At 38.8% G+C, this 17917-nt stretch overlaps 1 protein-coding gene across 1 annotated transcript in view; it reads right to left on the bottom strand.

Annotated features, from left to right (window-relative positions):
* Nucleotides 1-243: 243 nt before the first annotated feature.
* The window catches only part of BZW2 (basic leucine zipper and W2 domains 2), a gene marked incomplete at its 3' end in the record, with an annotated part of 32022 nt that continues 14348 nt past the window's right edge, over nucleotides 244-17917 (bottom strand). The window contains exons 5-11 of the mRNA XM_079538414.1: nucleotides 15005-15140; nucleotides 11840-11949; nucleotides 9857-10027; nucleotides 9236-9382; nucleotides 6843-6981; nucleotides 1866-1988; nucleotides 244-272 (exon numbers count right to left, since the gene is read on the bottom strand). Coding sequence (XP_079394540.1) covers nucleotides 244-272; nucleotides 1866-1988; nucleotides 6843-6981; nucleotides 9236-9382; nucleotides 9857-10027; nucleotides 11840-11949; nucleotides 15005-15140 — 855 coding nt within the window. The remainder of the gene's footprint in view (nucleotides 273-1865; nucleotides 1989-6842; nucleotides 6982-9235; nucleotides 9383-9856; nucleotides 10028-11839; nucleotides 11950-15004; nucleotides 15141-17917) is intronic.

Below are 17917 nucleotides of genomic sequence, written 5' to 3' on the forward strand. Positions count from 1 at the left end.
TATATGGCTCCTTGATGAATGTCTTTGCCTAAGTTAGAGTACAATGAGCCGGAGGTAGAGTCCCAAGAAAAGCATCTAATGCCTCAGGGCTCCATTAAAAACCTTTATTCTTCTAAACAAAAGGAAAGCCTAGCCTAAAATTTTCTGTATGACACTGAAGTAAAGCCTCTTTGCTTGAACATTATGGCATTCCCAAGCGCATTTGGCATTAACCTAGATTGAGTCTGTGCTTGTTGAACCGTCTTAGTTCTCCTCCCCTTCAGATTCTGATTCTAGAAGAGAAGAAAGGTATTTCATGTGGGTTGCACAAGAACAGTGATGCAGTTCTATAAAAAAAAATAACCAAATATCCTTCCAAAATTCAAATGAAAGTTTCCATCACATCTAGTACCTCGTAGGGAAAGTTAACAGATCACAGGATAAGTCAAAGAAGAGTAAGATTCAGACAGTCAGGTTCTACACTGTTACACTCTATAGGGTAGTTCTTGATTGTTACAAGTTATCAGTTACTGCGAGTTTCATTGGTTAATGGTCATGCATTCCTTCCAATTTAGGATTCCTATTTCATGATTCTTCAATTCTAACTCATCTGAGACACAACCAATGGCTATCTGAGCAGAATTTAAAGAAGAATTAGCATAATTTTCTCACTCTTTTAATCTCTGCAATTAAACTGTACTACTACTCTTTTAACTATTTGCTCTGCTAATATCAGTCATTATCATCACACAACGTATTAGTCTACAGCAGGAGATACAGATTTCCTGCTGTACAGATTCCTTATGCTGATTTTTAACAGCATTAAAAGCAACTTATAAGTATGAACATTGTTTTTGTCACCTAAAGCTACTTTGCATCATATTGTATTTCTGTGCATTCACCTGACAGGAAAGGGCCTGTAGACACAAACATAATATGTCAGATCAGATTTCTCAAAGCAAATATGATCTACATGTTTTAAGTACAACACTTTGCTTTTAGTAGTACTGGGCTTTGCAATTAAGTACATCTGTGAGATGAGCTAGGCAAAAAAGGGTAAAAATAAAGAGGAACAGAAAGACACACAAACAGAAGGGGGAAAAATGCTTAATTTGACCAAGACTGGTAGTCCAAAGTATGAAAGGAGCTACTATTTTTGTATTTCTACACGTATATGTGAATTACTAGTCTTACCTGCCCCTTACAATTACTATGTATTCCCACTACGATTCTACTAGAATCTACATCAAATGGATGCAAATGAACACTAATAACTATATCCCCATCTACTACTCATGGATGGATTATTCCAACTGATGTAGATTTCCTTTTCAAGGCAAGATGATAGCCTATTTGTACAGTACAAAGAAAAACAGTTATGGACCAGAGAAAGCAGTTACTCTCCCCAATAACTGCTTTAAGGCAGTAAACACAGATCATATATCTTAGCCTGAGCTTTAAGATAGAAGCAATTTCAACTGCAGAGGCATGGGCAAACTTCTGTTCGTGCAGTCAGTGATAAGAGCAAGACTGGTATCGATAGAGAAGAGTGCTAGCCATAGTGACACACATCAGCACATTCCACATTTGCACAGTCATTTGGTTACGTAGATATGGCTAAATATTCTTTCCTTCCTGTAGAAGCTTTAAGAATATATCTACTGACAACCAGTGCTGATGATTTAAGGAGTTATAAGAACAACCTGAATTAACAGGCAGCAAGTGTTGTTAGGCTTCAGCATGACTGCAAACAACATGGAGGAGACATGTCTGCTGCTTTCCATTCCAAGTCTGCATACTTCATATCCTAACGCAACTCAAATCTGGAAAAAAGCTCACATTTGATTTGCCAGGAGACTACCATGTTTCTTTAGACATAGCCATACCTTCTTCAGCATTTTGCAGCCACTCAACAAACTTCTTCATCTGGTCAAGAAAGACGCTTTTGCCTTTAGCAACATGTGCTTCTTTATACCACTTGAGAATTGCTTCTTCACTCAGAACATCAGCTGAAATAGACATAAGTGTTTGTACAGTCAGTGTCTATTTTGGAGGTTAGAAGACAGTGAAAGAACGATACTGATTGTTGGTTTGAGTTTTTTTTGTTGATTTTGTTTGGTTTTGTTTTCCAAAGGCAGCACAAAAATAAGTTGGTATGATCACAATGGAACAAGCTTTGCATTAACTACATTAGGTTTCAACTACGGAGTATTTGGTGGACATTAGGGATTCCAAATGCAGCAAAATGTGTTAGACTTAAAATCAAGTACCAGATATTATGCTTCCGTAAAGGAAAATTCTGTGCTCATCTGCTTTAAGTGCACAACAGAAGACAGTTGATTAGAAATGCCAGAAATCAGCCTGCACATATTAGAAGTCACCACAAGAATACAATCTTTTTTCTTGCTGTTGGATCACAGAATTGTGCACAGTTTTAGAAATCTGAAGTAACAGACACCACTTGGTTGCAAAATTTCTAATAGAGATTTCTGACATCATTATCACCTAAAGCTTTATAAAACGCATTAATCAAAGAGTCAGACCACCATTCATTCAGACTGCCCATTTTAAGGAACTGCTCAGATGGACAGCACAGTTGACATTTTTGTCAAGTATCAACAACATAACTGTCAATGAGGGAACGTGAGACTGAATAAAATTCAAAACAAAGAAATCCTAACAAACAGCAAGGACACTTATTGTTTCCAACAGATGTAAATTTAGGTCTAGCAACAGACCTCTAGCCTCAAGAACAAAGCTTCTGTGATCCAGCCAAGCAGCCAAATATCTCAGTAATTTATGGCTGTGGAGACAAAATCTGGGATCCACAATGGCATTTTGGCAGTTACATAATGCAGGGGGGAAAGAACAAAAAAAAAAAAAATCAAACTGTATTTGTTCTATAAAAAGACTAAAGACAGCTTTCTGCATCTCATTAAAATTTCCATTCTTCTTGTCTTTGAAGAAAATTACCCTTCCTTGCTCTGCAAAATCAATACATTTATTTTGAATACTTTCCTGCTTCCTCAAACTCTTTGGTATCATCCCACCAATGTGGCATTCATTTGCTTAAACGTGGACCCTGACCACCAACTTCTTCTGTAACCTACAGGTTACAACAGATGTTGCAGTGAAGATAATGTGGGAAACTGAAATAAATGACACCAAAACTCCAAAGCATCTGACTGAATTGGACTGAGAGTAGTAGTATTCAATAGCACATATGCTGTTGAATAACAAACAGATGGAAGCAACCTGGGATGCATTTGAATTTCATCAAAACTACCCTAAGACATCCCACAATAACTGAATACAAAACACCTCCCTGAAAATCTGGATTTCAGTCAGTGCATGGAACTCTAAGTTACCTCATCTCTCAGACACTTCTCCAAAATAAAATCTCTTCTGCAGTTTGCTGTAATTGACTGTAAGCTGAAAATACAGGGAAAGCAAGACTGCACCAGCTGTGTGTTGTTTTTCACTACATCAACAGTGCACTTAGAGAACTCTACCAGTGACACAAAGCTGTATCTTTCTGAAATCCCAACATGCCACAATGAAGTTTTCCTCAACATTAAAAGAAACACTGGAATTAAGAAAGGTTTTTACTTCACATCGAATACTTTCCAGCCATCTTTAACAGCATCTCAAAAGCATTATGGCATTTAAGAAAGCCAGATTTTCACTGAACAAGCTTAGAATGCATTTCACAAGGATGCCTGTGAAGCTGGAACTTAATCCCTCTATGTAAATCCTTTTCTTGATTTACAGCCTATGAACTTTAAGGGTATGTTGCCAAAGAGGAAGAGGAAAACTTACCTCTTCCCCCTGCTCAAACCCAATCTGATAATAGCAGCATACAACCTCCCAATGTGCCTTGAGGATTAAAACAATCTCAGTCATGTGGATGAAGAATTTGCCTGTATATAACAACTCCATAGCAATGAGCCTCCTACACTAACAGAGGAGAAAGCTTTCAATTACAAAAAGGGCAAATGCAATTCTCCTTTCATTACTGAGCAGTATTACCTGAACTACATTCATGCCTCCAGTGCTCAAATAGATGGTATTTTCCCGTCAGCACTAAGATGCTCAACTAAACAATCAAGCAACAAGGTGAATTAATCATACCTCTAGGTTGCTATGAAGCAATAGGAACACAGAGGGGGATGGAAGGTGGAAGGGACTGATTTTATATTTTTTATTTCTTACTAAACTTGAATATAGATAGATTTTTAACAGCTGAACCTGAACTCCTGTGGTTTGTGGGCATGTGCACATCAGTTTCACTGCAGTCCTAGGTGATATCAGCTCCAAAGAACTTGTTCTCCTGCACATGCAGCCAACTGCCACATCCATTGCCAAAGCCTTCAGGCACAGCCATCTTGAAAGGCACAGTTGCAGAGCAGAGACTCAAGAGAGCCCAGAAGTAAAGTGGAACGTTACTTGAAGTTTAGGTCATGACTTTGGACTAAATCACCCAATGTGAATGCACTTCTGTTTTTAACTATATAGCTGCATGCTTTCAGCTGCCAATACAATTCACAAATTTCAGCTCAACTCTACTGCAGATAACTCAGCTGGCAGGACAGTCTTAAAGCAAGAGCTCTTTCAGTACAAGAAATGTCACCCGCTGTACAGTTATGGTCTTTTTTTTTTCCCCCTGGGAAAATTTTGTACTTGGCATTAAAAAATGATATTTGAATAATGAAGATTAAAGATAATTTTATTCAAAAAACAAAAACAAAAACAAACCTACCAAAGCCTGCCTGTCAAGTGGAACTTGAATATTCATTTCTTTTGAGTGCAAGATTCCTACTACTCAAGATGACAGTCCACGTATTTTATGATGGAAAATTGGAAGGATTGAAATGGAAGATGTTGAATGCACTCTTAAGAATAGTCACAGAACTAAATTTGTCAAAGCGTGGGTGGCATTTAGTGCCTAACATCACTGATGATCATCTTTATGCCCAGGAAACACTCACTCGTGATGAGAAATAGGCAATAAACTGTCCACATGCTTGCTGGTAAATAGCTGCATTTCTGCTATCCATCCACAGATTCTCCAGATGACTCCATTTGTCACTAGAAAAAAGTCACAAGGTACTCTGAAACCTCTCCAGATCCTACAGAAGTCACCGTTGAAGTAGAACAGGAAGGGCAACACAAGCATCTGCTGTTCCCTCACTGCCAACATAACTATTAATAGTCAAGGAAGCCCCTAAAAGCTAACATGAAACACAAGATATGCTATCATCAGCAAAGAATCTATGGTAAAGCATGTGTCTCTAAAGGATCTGGATGGCTTGTTTCTAGTAGGTAGGTTGGATCTGGAAGAAGGAAAGGGTGAGAATCACCAGCATCAGAATGAAGCAGCGGCAGGCTTCAGTCCCCATTTCTGACTGATATCTTCCTTACAGCTCTCAACAAACCAATCACGAGCAGCTAAAGCATGATAAATGGGGAGAAATAAGAATGGGATGACTAGTGTTCCCAGAATCTTTCCTGGTTAATTCAGAAGTACGTCCTGACCTAAAGGACACAGCTTACTTGATTCTAAAGTTGCCCTAAAACAGATAGAGCTGATGACTTTCTTACTCTATCCAGGCTCAGAGAGATCCCACTGCTATTGGCTGTAACATCAAGCTTGCAATTGCTAGTAGGCAACAGTATATCTGCCAATCAGCAGATAAAACAGCCTTGAAAAAACTTACAAGACAATTCTGAAAGGAGTGCTATACGAAATTATTTGTTTCAACCATCACTCACTGTTCAAATGCACAGCTGCTGCAGTGCTCATTTGCCAAGCACAAAGTAAATTCTCTTTTCCAAAGAGAGCTCAATATTAAGTACTTGCAGCAAGTTGTACTCGATCGCTGAGGCCACAGGATATTGACGTAAGGATTGAAATAAACCTCTCATTCACTTGCTACACCTTCTGAAGCCATCAAATTATTTTAACAGTCTGAACTTGTTTGCCTTGAATGTGTACTGGAACAACAGAGTGAACTAAGATCAATACTGGGCTGCTACTCTTGCTGATTTTTCTCCTTCAACTATTTATAGCAAGAATGTCAGAACAGACTGTTCAGCACTCACCCATTATACACAGTACAAGATCATTAGACTCTGACAACCTGATCTGAATAGACTTGCTAAAAAAGTCAATTTCACAATTAAAAGAAATAAATCCCTCGCTATGATGCCTGCAAGAAGAAAATGGAAAAAAGTAAAAGCATAAGGAAAGCTATATTCTGGCAGAGGGAGTAAAAAAATCTGAAAGATCTTCCTGCAAAGAGGATTTTACTCCTCCTAAATTTCTTAAAACCAAGCTTCAATATTTTTATGCCTTATTTTATTTTATTATTAGTTTTACAGCTGCCAGAAATTGAATTTTTTTCATAGTCCTAGTTTTCTATTAGGACAAAAGCCCACTCAGACTGCAGACACCGCTGAGATCCTGCTCACGCTACTTGGCTGCAAGAAAAATGCAATAGAGAAAGAAAGGCTTGATTTGACTTCTGCTGCCACAGGCACCTTTAAACTAAGAAAGCCTACAGTATTTCAGAGTTCAATATAACCATTGAGCATGCAGTTACCTACAGAATACCATTTCCTTTTACATCACAGGTGAGCAGCATAAAGAGCAACTATGCCATTGGATAATAACTTATGAGTTCAAAATTAAGATCTACCTACAAAGGAGATACTCAAGGGATATCTGACCAACTGCTTCTAACAGTTCAGTCCTGCCTGTAATGCATGCCTACAGTGTGCTTAATAACTTAGTTCAATGTGGTCAAGTCAGTGCCAGGTCCAATGTCCATGCAACGTACATACCAGCAGATATATACTTTTACCTTTATAAAAGAGTACCACTATCTTCTGAAAGGCTTTCATGAAGTGGATGTTGTCATAACAGTACTCCTGCACTTTCTGGAGAAGGATTAACTCCGACTGGCCTTGAGTGCTGAAGACAGCAAGCAGGGGGGCATATTGCTGAAAGGAGGACAAGGTAAGACAAAATGCATGTTATGTTTAAGGCAACATGAAAATCATTTTTCAGAATTGAAGGGAAGATAAATTACCTTTGATCTTCAGATCCACTGACCAAATATATGTTAACAGTACTATTTAAAGTGCTCTTACACTGATCAGATTAGTCCTTCTTTGTTTTCAGAAGGAAAGTTGGGCATTTTTCAGCTGGATTTGCAATGGCTTGATATAATGGGACAGACCTGTGATACTAGGGCTCCCAACAGATGTGACTACAACATAGCTAACACAACAGATTGAGTTCTTCCATTTCAGGCAGGTATATGCACGTTTTCAGAAACAATTTAATATTTTGGAAAAAACATGATGAAATTCTTGGAGGCTTTGGGCAACACTCTTCCTTTTCCCCTTTTGGCTCTTTACTCATCCAGCTGTTAGTTGATCAACTTGTAGGGAGGCAGGGCAACACACACTGCAGTTTATGTCCATTTAGTAGCAGCAGCAGAGCCCAATTCCACCCACAGATCTGTGATCTGCAACTGCCTGTAACTGTTAAGAAGTGTATTTAAAAAAAACTCCTAACTTTCCAGTTTAGAAAGAAGAACTCTTCATATTGCCACATTTGATTGACTTGCTTCACATTCCTTTCTAACTCAATAACTGGTATAGATGTGCAATTGAAAGTCTCAGTAGCGCCCAAATAACTAAAGTAAAAATAAATAAAATTATCTTCCAATAATGAGAGGAATATAATGCAGCTTTCCTTGAGGCAAATGGCTAAGTTATGTTGCAATGGGTCAGCAGCTTCAGTGTCACAATGCTGAGACCACAATTGTGTCTGTAGTCTGAAACTGTCTAGAGAACTCTCCCATCCACGAGAACGTCTTTTCTCCAAATCAGAAGTGCCCTAGGGGTTAACAATATATATACAAGGCCAGCAATGTTTCTCCTCCCAGTATTCAAATATTCCAGTGACATTTGTAATTTGCCCTACAGTACTAGATAGCAATCAATAGATACCTTCCTACAGCTCAAGATCCATCATTACATCAAAAGAACAAAAGAATATCTCCCTTCTGCAAACTCTTATTCTTTCTACTATTACTTGAGTCACTGTAGCTGGAAAAGACTACAAGGCATTCAATTTTACCATTAAAGACTACACAAGATCTCAAGTGACTACATTTCTAGCATGACTGTTGCTCTTGAAAAACCAGACTCATATGAAAGGACATGAAGTGCAGGGGCCAAACCAACATGGGAACATGGTTCAGATGTAGAAATCCATCAGTACAAAGAGGAGGAATTCTGTCAAGTTTAAGATCCATGCTGCCATAAAAATAAAGGTACTGATTGCTCTGATTGTTTCTGTCTTTGGGCAAACATTTGCAGTTCTGGATATGAAGGAGCGTTCTTTCGGTCATAGCTTAACAGCTTAAATGGACTAAATCTGCTGAATATCTTCTCTTCCCTTGTTCTGATTTCAAAGTCTCTTGCACTGCACAATTCTTTCAGATTTGACTGAAGAACCATGGATACAGAGTAATCAGTCACTGCTGTAGTTCCACACCCACCTCCCTTGGGAATAAGAGCTTTTATATCAATAAATAACTGATATTGCAATCTGTTATCTGGCTTTCTGTGCATTCAGTTCTCCTATCCAGAGTGCCTCACTTAAAGAATAACCATACTATACAGTGCAGAAACTCTCAGGTCAGTTCCTGTCTTATTAGTTTAGAAGTAGCTACCCAGCTCCCAGGATCAACACCAGCAAGACACATTTCATAGGTTCTGAACTCAGCAGCCCTGCATGGATCTAACCAGCTTTGTGCAAAGACAGGTGTCTCTTCACCATGCTCCCAAAATATCTTTCCTTCCGGCAAAGACATTGCAAAGATAATTCCAGTAGGCATACTAATCAGGTCAGTGCAGCTCGGAGTCTCAGCAACTGTTTAGAACCAAGCCCTAGGCAAAAAGCCTCAGCACACTGAGAACACAATGCAGAGGCACTCGAGCTACAACCACCTCAGTTTGCCCTGGTTCCCTACACTTAGGAGACAGAGTACAGCAACTCATAATTTGAACCACCTCATTTTTGCATTACTGTGACTGAAGAAGGGACATGACACTCCCTTGTGTGGTATCAGTTAGCCCTGAGGACCAAATTTCCTGGATTTAAACAGTTAAAACTTGGCAGCTATAGAATGTATTCTGTTATTTCTCAGCAAGCCTTTCCCCTCTTCATTCATGCACGCACCTTTAGATGTTTGAGGGCTTGCTCTGCAACCAGCTCTTCTTTCTTGTTCCATTCCACAGCATTCATTACACAGGTCCACAGGAGACCAATCACTGCTGGCTCAGGCAGCTCATTTCTTTTCATTTCTTCTTTTACATAAAGCACCATCTGAAGCATAAAATACAGTTTAGCAACATTTCCAGTCAACCAGTAGAAACTCTGCCTTATTAAGTACTTGCAGCCATTTACAGACAGCATATTGGTATAGAAATAACAAGAATCAAATTTAGAACAAGAATAAAAATGAAGCACTTAGAATGCCTATGTTTAGCAACATTCCTATGGAGTATAAGTTTTCTCCTTCCTGCCCAAGCTGACAGTTAAGAGTTACATGAACTACTTTATCAAGCAGAACTAAACATAAAAACATAGCTAACTGCATTTGTAAACCCACGGGTGTTTTCTTGCCTTTGTCTGCTGAAACCACTGACTGAGTTTATCAATAAATTTGATATTTATCAAATAAATATCAAAAACGAAAAATAGAAGTAGACTTTGAGGTATCCACGTCTGTTCCTCTCTACTTACTATTTTCATCTTGGACTATGTTTATATGAATAGAAGTTGTAAAACACTCTTTACCTCCTTAATTGGGCATTCCTGAGAGAGACGTTCTTGTAGCTCTTTTTGAAGTTCTTTACGAGTCCCCAGTGACTGCTGAACTCTAAGAAAATCTGAGAGCTCTTTTAGACCTGCTTCAGTGAAATACTTGGCAAAATGATCCACATTCTGCCGGTTGGCAGGAAATAGTTCCTAGAAGTACAGGAATACTCTGTGTTAAATAAACCACGAATGAGGGCTCTTGACAAAATGGAAGGAACGATTTCAAAGAGTGAACACTGTATCACCAGTTACTGTTCTATTAGCAGTAGAAAAGTCAACGCTCCATTCACATGATTGTATCGTTATAGCAGAGGAAAGAAATTATGGTCAGTTATGCAAAAAAAAAAAAAAAAAAAACCAACAAAAAAACAACAGAACACAACAACCCAATACCTGTTCTACATTAAGGGCACCTACTTACAAAGAGCCATCAGCTTAAGATATTGAGCATTTTCCAAACTCTGTGAGTCTTGGGAAGCACAAATGAATAATGAAAAAGCCATTATATGCTGATCACATTTACTGTGTCCTCCCAGGGATTACACACGCTCACTCTCAGAAATACTTAACTGGCCCAGGCATGCTAGCTTAAACATTGCTATTCTGCTGAGCAATGATTACCATTAATGCATCACTATCTCTGTTAGGTACACTGCTAACATTACCTCATCTACACATTTCTGGCTCAAAGAAACTGCGTATGTATGATTTGTTAAGTCCAGCTACTTTGAAAAATTAAAATGCTGCTTAAAAACTGCTAGAGCATGCCCCTATCTTGACAAGGATTCAAACGTATTTGCTTACATTGTAACTCTTGTGGAATGAACACTAGTCCATTTTTCTCCCCCTGCAGGGGACTAGAGACCCTGTATCTATTTGTTTACTGAAAAGCAGATTAAGAGGAAACTTCCTCAAGGCATCTATGCTAGGCAACAGCAACTGACACTTGACAGTTCTTTAATACAGCAATGTAATGAGAGCCAACAGCTGAATGCTTTACTCAGTAAATTTCAAAATAGAAATAAGACAATTGGCTTTTCTCCTTCCTCTCTAATAAATGGTGTAATTTAGCTCATTTTCCAGCTTCGCTGCAATTTATTTACCATTTAGACTGAAAATTAGATACAAACTGAAGAGAGGAAGGGGTGTGGGAGGCTGCTTTGCTTTTGAAAGATTCTTACTTAATCATACAGTACTGCCATAGAAGCAGGAAATAGTGCTGAAATTCTCTAGACAGTGCTACACAGGATACAGCACGTCTGACTGGATTATCACAGCAACCTTTTTGAAGATTAAAACTACTGATCTTCAGAAACACACTAGCAGGGAAAGGCACATGACATTGCTCCATATTACACTCTAAACACCGCAGGCTGCTGCTACAAGCCCAGAATGCAGGTTTTGAGACAGAAGGCTGGAAAGCTTTCCCTGTGCTGCTTCCACTAGTTCTGCTGTCAGCACTGCAGGACCATTTATGCTAGCCAGAGGGCTGCTGCTGTGCAAGACTGGCTTACTCTGCTGCCTTTATACTATTCAAACACCGTCACCTTAGAAAGCTATATATGAATCATTTTTTGGTTAAACAAGCTTCTTACATATTGTTTCCTATTTACAATGGTGGAAAAAAACATTACAAAAAGAAAAGAAAAAACCTTTATGCAGTTGCTGGCGGTGTTGTCAGCAGTGGTTAGAAAGAAACAACTCCCAAGCCCCCCACAGTCAGCCTTTCAGAAGGCATTTAACTACAGGAAAAACAGACAAAAGGTGGATATGCAGTATTTAATGCTCCGAAGGTGTTTCAGTGCAACACAGCCATAACAACATTGCCGCGATTCAAAACACTTTGAAAATGCGAAGGAAGTCTAAGGGGAGTAAACATGCTTATTGCAAACTATCACCTGCATTTTATTTCCCTCCCTTCCTCATAGGAGAAAAAGATGAATGAAAAGATATTATACTTACTAGCAATCTCTTATCAAGGTTGGCTTTTCTTAAAGCAGAGGTAACAGAATTGGCATCTTTCTCTGCCATCCACGCTTTAAAAAGTTTCACAGCAAAAGAAGCTGCAATCCCTGTTTGAGAAAGTACAAAACATGTTTCAGCAACTTTCAACACAAATGAGAAATTGTTACAGCAATCCATTATGGGATGAAAATACACTTCTGACAACAGGACTAAACATGTGGAACTGAAGTGCACTTTTTCTTTAATGCAGTACTAATTTTCTGAGTATGCTGCACTGCCTTAAAAGCTTTTTTTTTTTTTTTTACCTATTCACATTTAACTGTGGAAAGACTTTGCCTGCAATTAATTTCTCTACCTCTGCATCTTACAAACCATGTCTAAAAAAAACCAGAAAATTTTCTGTATTAAATCAGCTAGGAAATGAAGGCATGTAATAATAAAGGACAGGCAGGAGTAAGAAACAACTTCACAACTTCAAGGCAGCTGATTGTACCTGTACATCTTCCCACACAGTATTTAATAGCTGGTCGGACCAGGTAACAAATACTATTTTAAAGAAGAAAAATCCCTTCCTCAAGGCACAACTTAACATTTTCTGTATGAAGTCAGAAGAAAACTGCCTCATCTTCATTTCCACAACCTATAGTTTCCCCAGAGGAACCTAAGCTAAGCACCAGCCCTACACCTCTTGCCTCTTTTCAACGTGCATTTCTCATGCATCTCCACAGCTCTGCTCCAGCTTTTCAGCCAGTTGAAAGGGAGCTGCAGTGCTGGGAGCTGGAGACACAGTTCTCTCTTAATGATGTAGTCTCCTGCAGGCCAGTTATGCTTCTCCATACTACATTCACATCAACACTTAGAGTACTACTGAGAGCAGCCCAGATCATTTTTTGTTTTGCCTCCAAAAAGTCCTGAAATTCTATGAGCTGCACAGCTCCTCCTGATGCAAAGTAGCTTAGTCACTCTTACCCACTTAACTGATAACCATTCTTTTTATTCTTAGGATACACTGACTAAATGAGTCGCCAAACAAAAATGGAATTGATTAATCCCCAGGCAGCACTAACTTCGTTAACATTCATTACAGATCTTGACTGTTATGACAATTTTGCCAACCTTATTTCAAGAGCTCAGTAGTGAGGCACGATCCTTGGAGAAGTAGTAATGCAACTCTGACGTGCGATGACATTAAAGAACAGCTGAAAATGCCACTTTGGCTCATTCACATATTGTGCAGAAGGTTCTAAATGAAATGAGCATGACTGCAAAAGCTATGAGCAACTAGTAAAGACTGACAAAGCCTGTTTGACTACGAGGGAACCTAAGAATAATGTTCACCTGTAGTTCTAACCTGCAAACACCATTCAGCCTATCTGAAATGAGCATCTGCATTCCACAGCTGTGGGCAAACTTGATGAAGACAAAGGCATTTGTAGCTAGAAATCATTATCCACAGCCTATATGTACTACACAGTACTTGTACAGCTGTGATTATATAACCTATTCATATCAGAGGGCAGATAATGCAAACAAAATGCCCCCACAGCAGCACCTCTCAGCAAGCAGTGCCTGGTAGCACACATATTGAACTTCGGCTTGAAACACTTATTAGATGTCAGTAATATCCACACTACAGCTTTTCAGGTCACATGCTACTTTCTTATGAAAGGATGCACGGAACAGCAAAGGAGTCCAACCAGCTGCGGAAGAACACGCAAGTAACAGAAAAGCACTCATTCTCAGACCACTGGGATGGCGACCAAACCAAATGGAGCTGTCTTTGCCACCAAATACCTGCGCCTTCTGTCCTTTTCCAAGTCATTCTCTAACTATTCACATGTTGCCACTACCTTTTCCTTTAAAATGGCTGTACTGTTTTTCCAGGGCTTTTTTTTTTTTTTTTTTTTTTTAAATCCATCATCTATCCTGCTGATAGAAAGCAACTTTATCCATTCATTTTATTGTTTATCCCCAGTGTTTTTTACTTTTGCATTAGTGTGAATGTACACTTAGATACATAGACAAAGACGACTAAATACTGACAAATGTTTAGAGCTCTCCCAAAATACCATTTCACGATATGAGTGCAGTTTTTCTAGCATTTTTGCATGAAATATTAGGTATAAAATACAACCAGTTACTTGAGCATTAAAAATTTGAGTTTCCAGATGCATTGCGTTGCCGTATCTATAAACAGAATTTGATCTAAAAACATGGCACTCCCATAACACTAAGATGTGATTAGTACTTTTACTTGAATTTTTCTCCTACTTTAATTCTGCTCCCAAAAGCTGTGGGCGATGACAGAGCAAAACAGCAGCTGTGGCTTTTCTTTCTGTAGCATTTAGAAAACAAATGCATACTGCATGCAAGAATGGGAAGTTAGAATCTTTTTTAGATTAGATTTAACTAATAAGTAACTTTCAAAAAAGATTCCATGAAAATTGTGCAACGTTGACAGTGCATCTGTAATTATTCCAAGCAGTCAGGAATTGACTTCTTATTTTTCAAATTTTTTATTATTTTTCAAATGTTTGTCTGATAGAGACTCCAAAGTAGAAGAGTATGGATGAATAACAGAAACCTTCTGAAGCAAGGAAACACCATCCATCCCCTTATTCAAAAAAGCCTGCAATGAAACAACTCACCCAGTCCCCAACCCCCCTTGCTCTCAACACCAAAAAAAAAATAAAACTTGTTGCAAAAAGGCATTAGTATCCTAAGATTGGAAGATTTGTTACTCATCACATAGTAAAGATAAGTCCATGCGAGAAGCTATCAAGAAACCATTACTTAGCATGACTGAGGGCTTGAACTCTTCCTTTCTGCAATGTCCATTTGGGCTTTATGTGCTCTCTGTTCCATTTCACACTCACAGAACATCAGCAGCATTTGTAAACAAAAACAAACAAACAAACCAGCAGTAGCCTATGTAAGGAACAGAGGTTAATTTCATTCTTGTATTTGTGTTGGTTTTGCTTTTTGTTGTCATCCTACTTTTCACTGCCCTAGTTAGATCTCAGCAAGTACACTGGCCCTTGCTCTCCGTATGTGCTTCTGCTTTATTGAACAGCAACAGGCTTCCAACATACAAAATATGGCACAACAGAATACATCTCCAATTAAAACTACTATGAGATAAAAGGTCATTTAGAAAATTACCTTCTTTGACTATGTTGTCAGTGAAGAGGCTTGTTAAAATGGTAGCAGGAAGAGTCCCATTGGCTAAAAGGATCCCAGAAAGCATCGCCAATTTCGTCTGTTCTGTTTCAGAGAAGGCTTTGAGGAACAGCAGGAGCTGTGGGTTAGATAAGATTAAACAGACACACTTGAGCCATTGGCAACAGTAACAGGCAGAGATGAATATTCATGCCCAGTTAATTTTTTTGTTTCTTAACAAGTCCCAATGTAACTTCAAGTAATCATAGAATCATAGAATCATAGAATCACTAACGTTGGAAAAGACCTAGAAGATCACCCAGTCCAACCGTTCACCTATTCCCAATAGCTCCTACTAAACCATGTCCCTCAACGCAACATCCAGTCTTTCCTTGAACACCCCCAGGGTCGGTGATTCCACCACCTCCCTGGGCAGTCCATTCCAGTGCCTGACCACCCTTTCTGAAAAGTAATACTTCCTCATGTCCAGCCTGAATTTCCCCTGGCGTAGCTTGAAACCATTCCCCCTGGTCCTATCACTAATGACACGAGAGAAGAGGCCGACCCCCAGCTCACTACAACCTCCCTTCAGGAAGTTATAGAGAGCAATAAGGTCTCCCCTGAGCCTCCTCTTCTCCAGGCTGAACATTCCCAGCTCCTTCAGCCTCTCCTCATATGGCCTGTGCTCCAGACCCCTCACCAGCTTCGTTGCCCTTCTTTGAACACGCTCCAGGGCCTCAATATCTTTCTTGCAGTGAGGGGCCCAAAACTGGACACAGTACTCGAGGTGCGGCCTGACGAGTGCTGAATATAGGGGAACAATCACCTCTCTGCTCCTGCTTGCATATCATCTTGCATATGCTTGCATATCATCTTGCAATCATATCAACATCTGTTCTGAAGCATTACAGTGCCATTCCACTGACTAATTAGATTTTCCATAAGGATACAAGCACGTGGAATACTGCCTTACTCAATGACACAAGGTCTGTCTTCAGCAAGTAAGCGTTACATACGTGGTTAAATAAAAATGCTTGCTAAAGGCTTAATGCTCACTGAAATTAAAAGGACCTATTCAGAAACACAGGCTTGCTGATTTCAACAGGCTGACAGGAGCCTGCCCATTCACATCATTAGATTTTGGAACAGAAGGAACTACATTATTGCTCATGCAAATAACACCACGAGAAAGTTCCACATTCTTCCTTCAGAGAAGAGAACACAGCACATTTCTGGGCTTGAAGCTGAATTTACTCTGCTAATTCCATTTGTCACCACACCTTTTTTCCTTATCCAGAAGGCAAGATGCAATCAAAGCACAGGAGCTGATTTTGATGGGAAAATTGCACCCAATTCCCACGTTAATTGTACTTAATTAGTAATATCTATGGATACAAGAGACAGAATATCAGATATGTCCCTGTACTTGTATGTTACTACAGACAATGACAGCTCTTCTCCAAGTTATCCAAAGAGTCCATCATTAACTGTAAAGATTTGAGTGCAATATTTTAAAAGATCCATGTAACTAATGAAGTGAGTTCTAAAAAGACACACGATGTTGTATGAACAACTCTGCTCTGCATCAGCAAACAAAACAGAAAAGCTCTTACTCATGTGGCAGTGCTTACATCAGTTTTAAATTATAGCTTACACGAGGCTGAATGATTCAGTCACAGACGTGTCAGTTGGCTTTTTAAGTGGGATGCAGCCAAATGATTGCAATAGGGTTTCAGTCCAAAAGAAGAAATATAAAAAGATAAAATCTTAAAGTGCAATTTTATTTCAACAAACTATAACTCAACCAAAAGAAGGGATGCAGACAAATGGAATTGTTATTTCTAAATACAAAGATGAGAAACAAGTGTTATGCTGTATTTTCAAATGTAGAAATCAACTCCCATGTACAATAACGGAGCTACTCTGAATGGGGGGGGGAAAAAAAAATAAAATAAAAAAAAAAATCAACATGATCTCCACTGAAATTCAAAGTAAACCTAACAAAAAAAAAAAAGATGACTGGAAGCTCAGGAACTCAAGTTTTCTTTACACAAGCTTTAATCAGCAGCACCGTACCAAAAAGATGACTTCATGAGAAAAAAAGTGTTTAATTAGACCTTCTGATCTTTACTGTAAGCACTGATAACAACACTGACTGAAGAGGGAACAACTTTGCTGTTTAGTATAGCCCACTTAACTCTTACTCCTTCTGCTCCCATACAAGCAACAGATAAGGATTTGGATTAGTGGTCATACGAACTACTTTAATGCCACAAATCAGGTCCTGATTAATTCCTGCTGCATAACCAACATTGGGCAGTGTCAGTAACAAGCAGACCACGAACGGAGTTGTACCGATCTATGTCAGATTATGAAAGCAGCAGCACCAGTAAATCCAACTGCAAAGTGAGATACGCCACGCAAGGTACAAGAATATCCCAACAGAAGAACAATTTATCCACTCCAGTTTTGAGAAATCTGTAACTGTTCAAATGATCTGGAAGATATGAAATCTTACATTTATTTACAATTTCACATTTATTTATTTACAAGTTATTCACATTTACTTATTTACAAATTCACAGCCTCCACTTCTCTTTTCACTGAATTGTGCTTCTAGCAAGTTTCTTAAAATGAATTTAAATTATGATGTTCTTTGAACTCTACCCAGTGGCAATATCTTCTGAGCAGGAACAAGGCCTTCCATAGGTCCCTCAATGCTCTAAGTACTGTTGGTGCTAGCAACATAATTGGTTTCACTATTTTTGAAAAGCAGCTCTACTAAACTAATACATGCCATTTTCTGCTGTTCAAGGATATTATTCCATACTCTCAAGTAATTCAGGAGAAAACCGAGTTATGAGACAAATCAAAGCCTTTAACTGACCCCCTCAGAAATCATCTCAAAAAAATAGA

This window comes from Tetrao urogallus, assembly GCF_951394365.1.
Source record: "Tetrao urogallus genome assembly, chromosome: 7".
Classification (NCBI taxonomy): Eukaryota; Metazoa; Chordata; class Aves; order Galliformes; family Phasianidae; genus Tetrao; species Tetrao urogallus.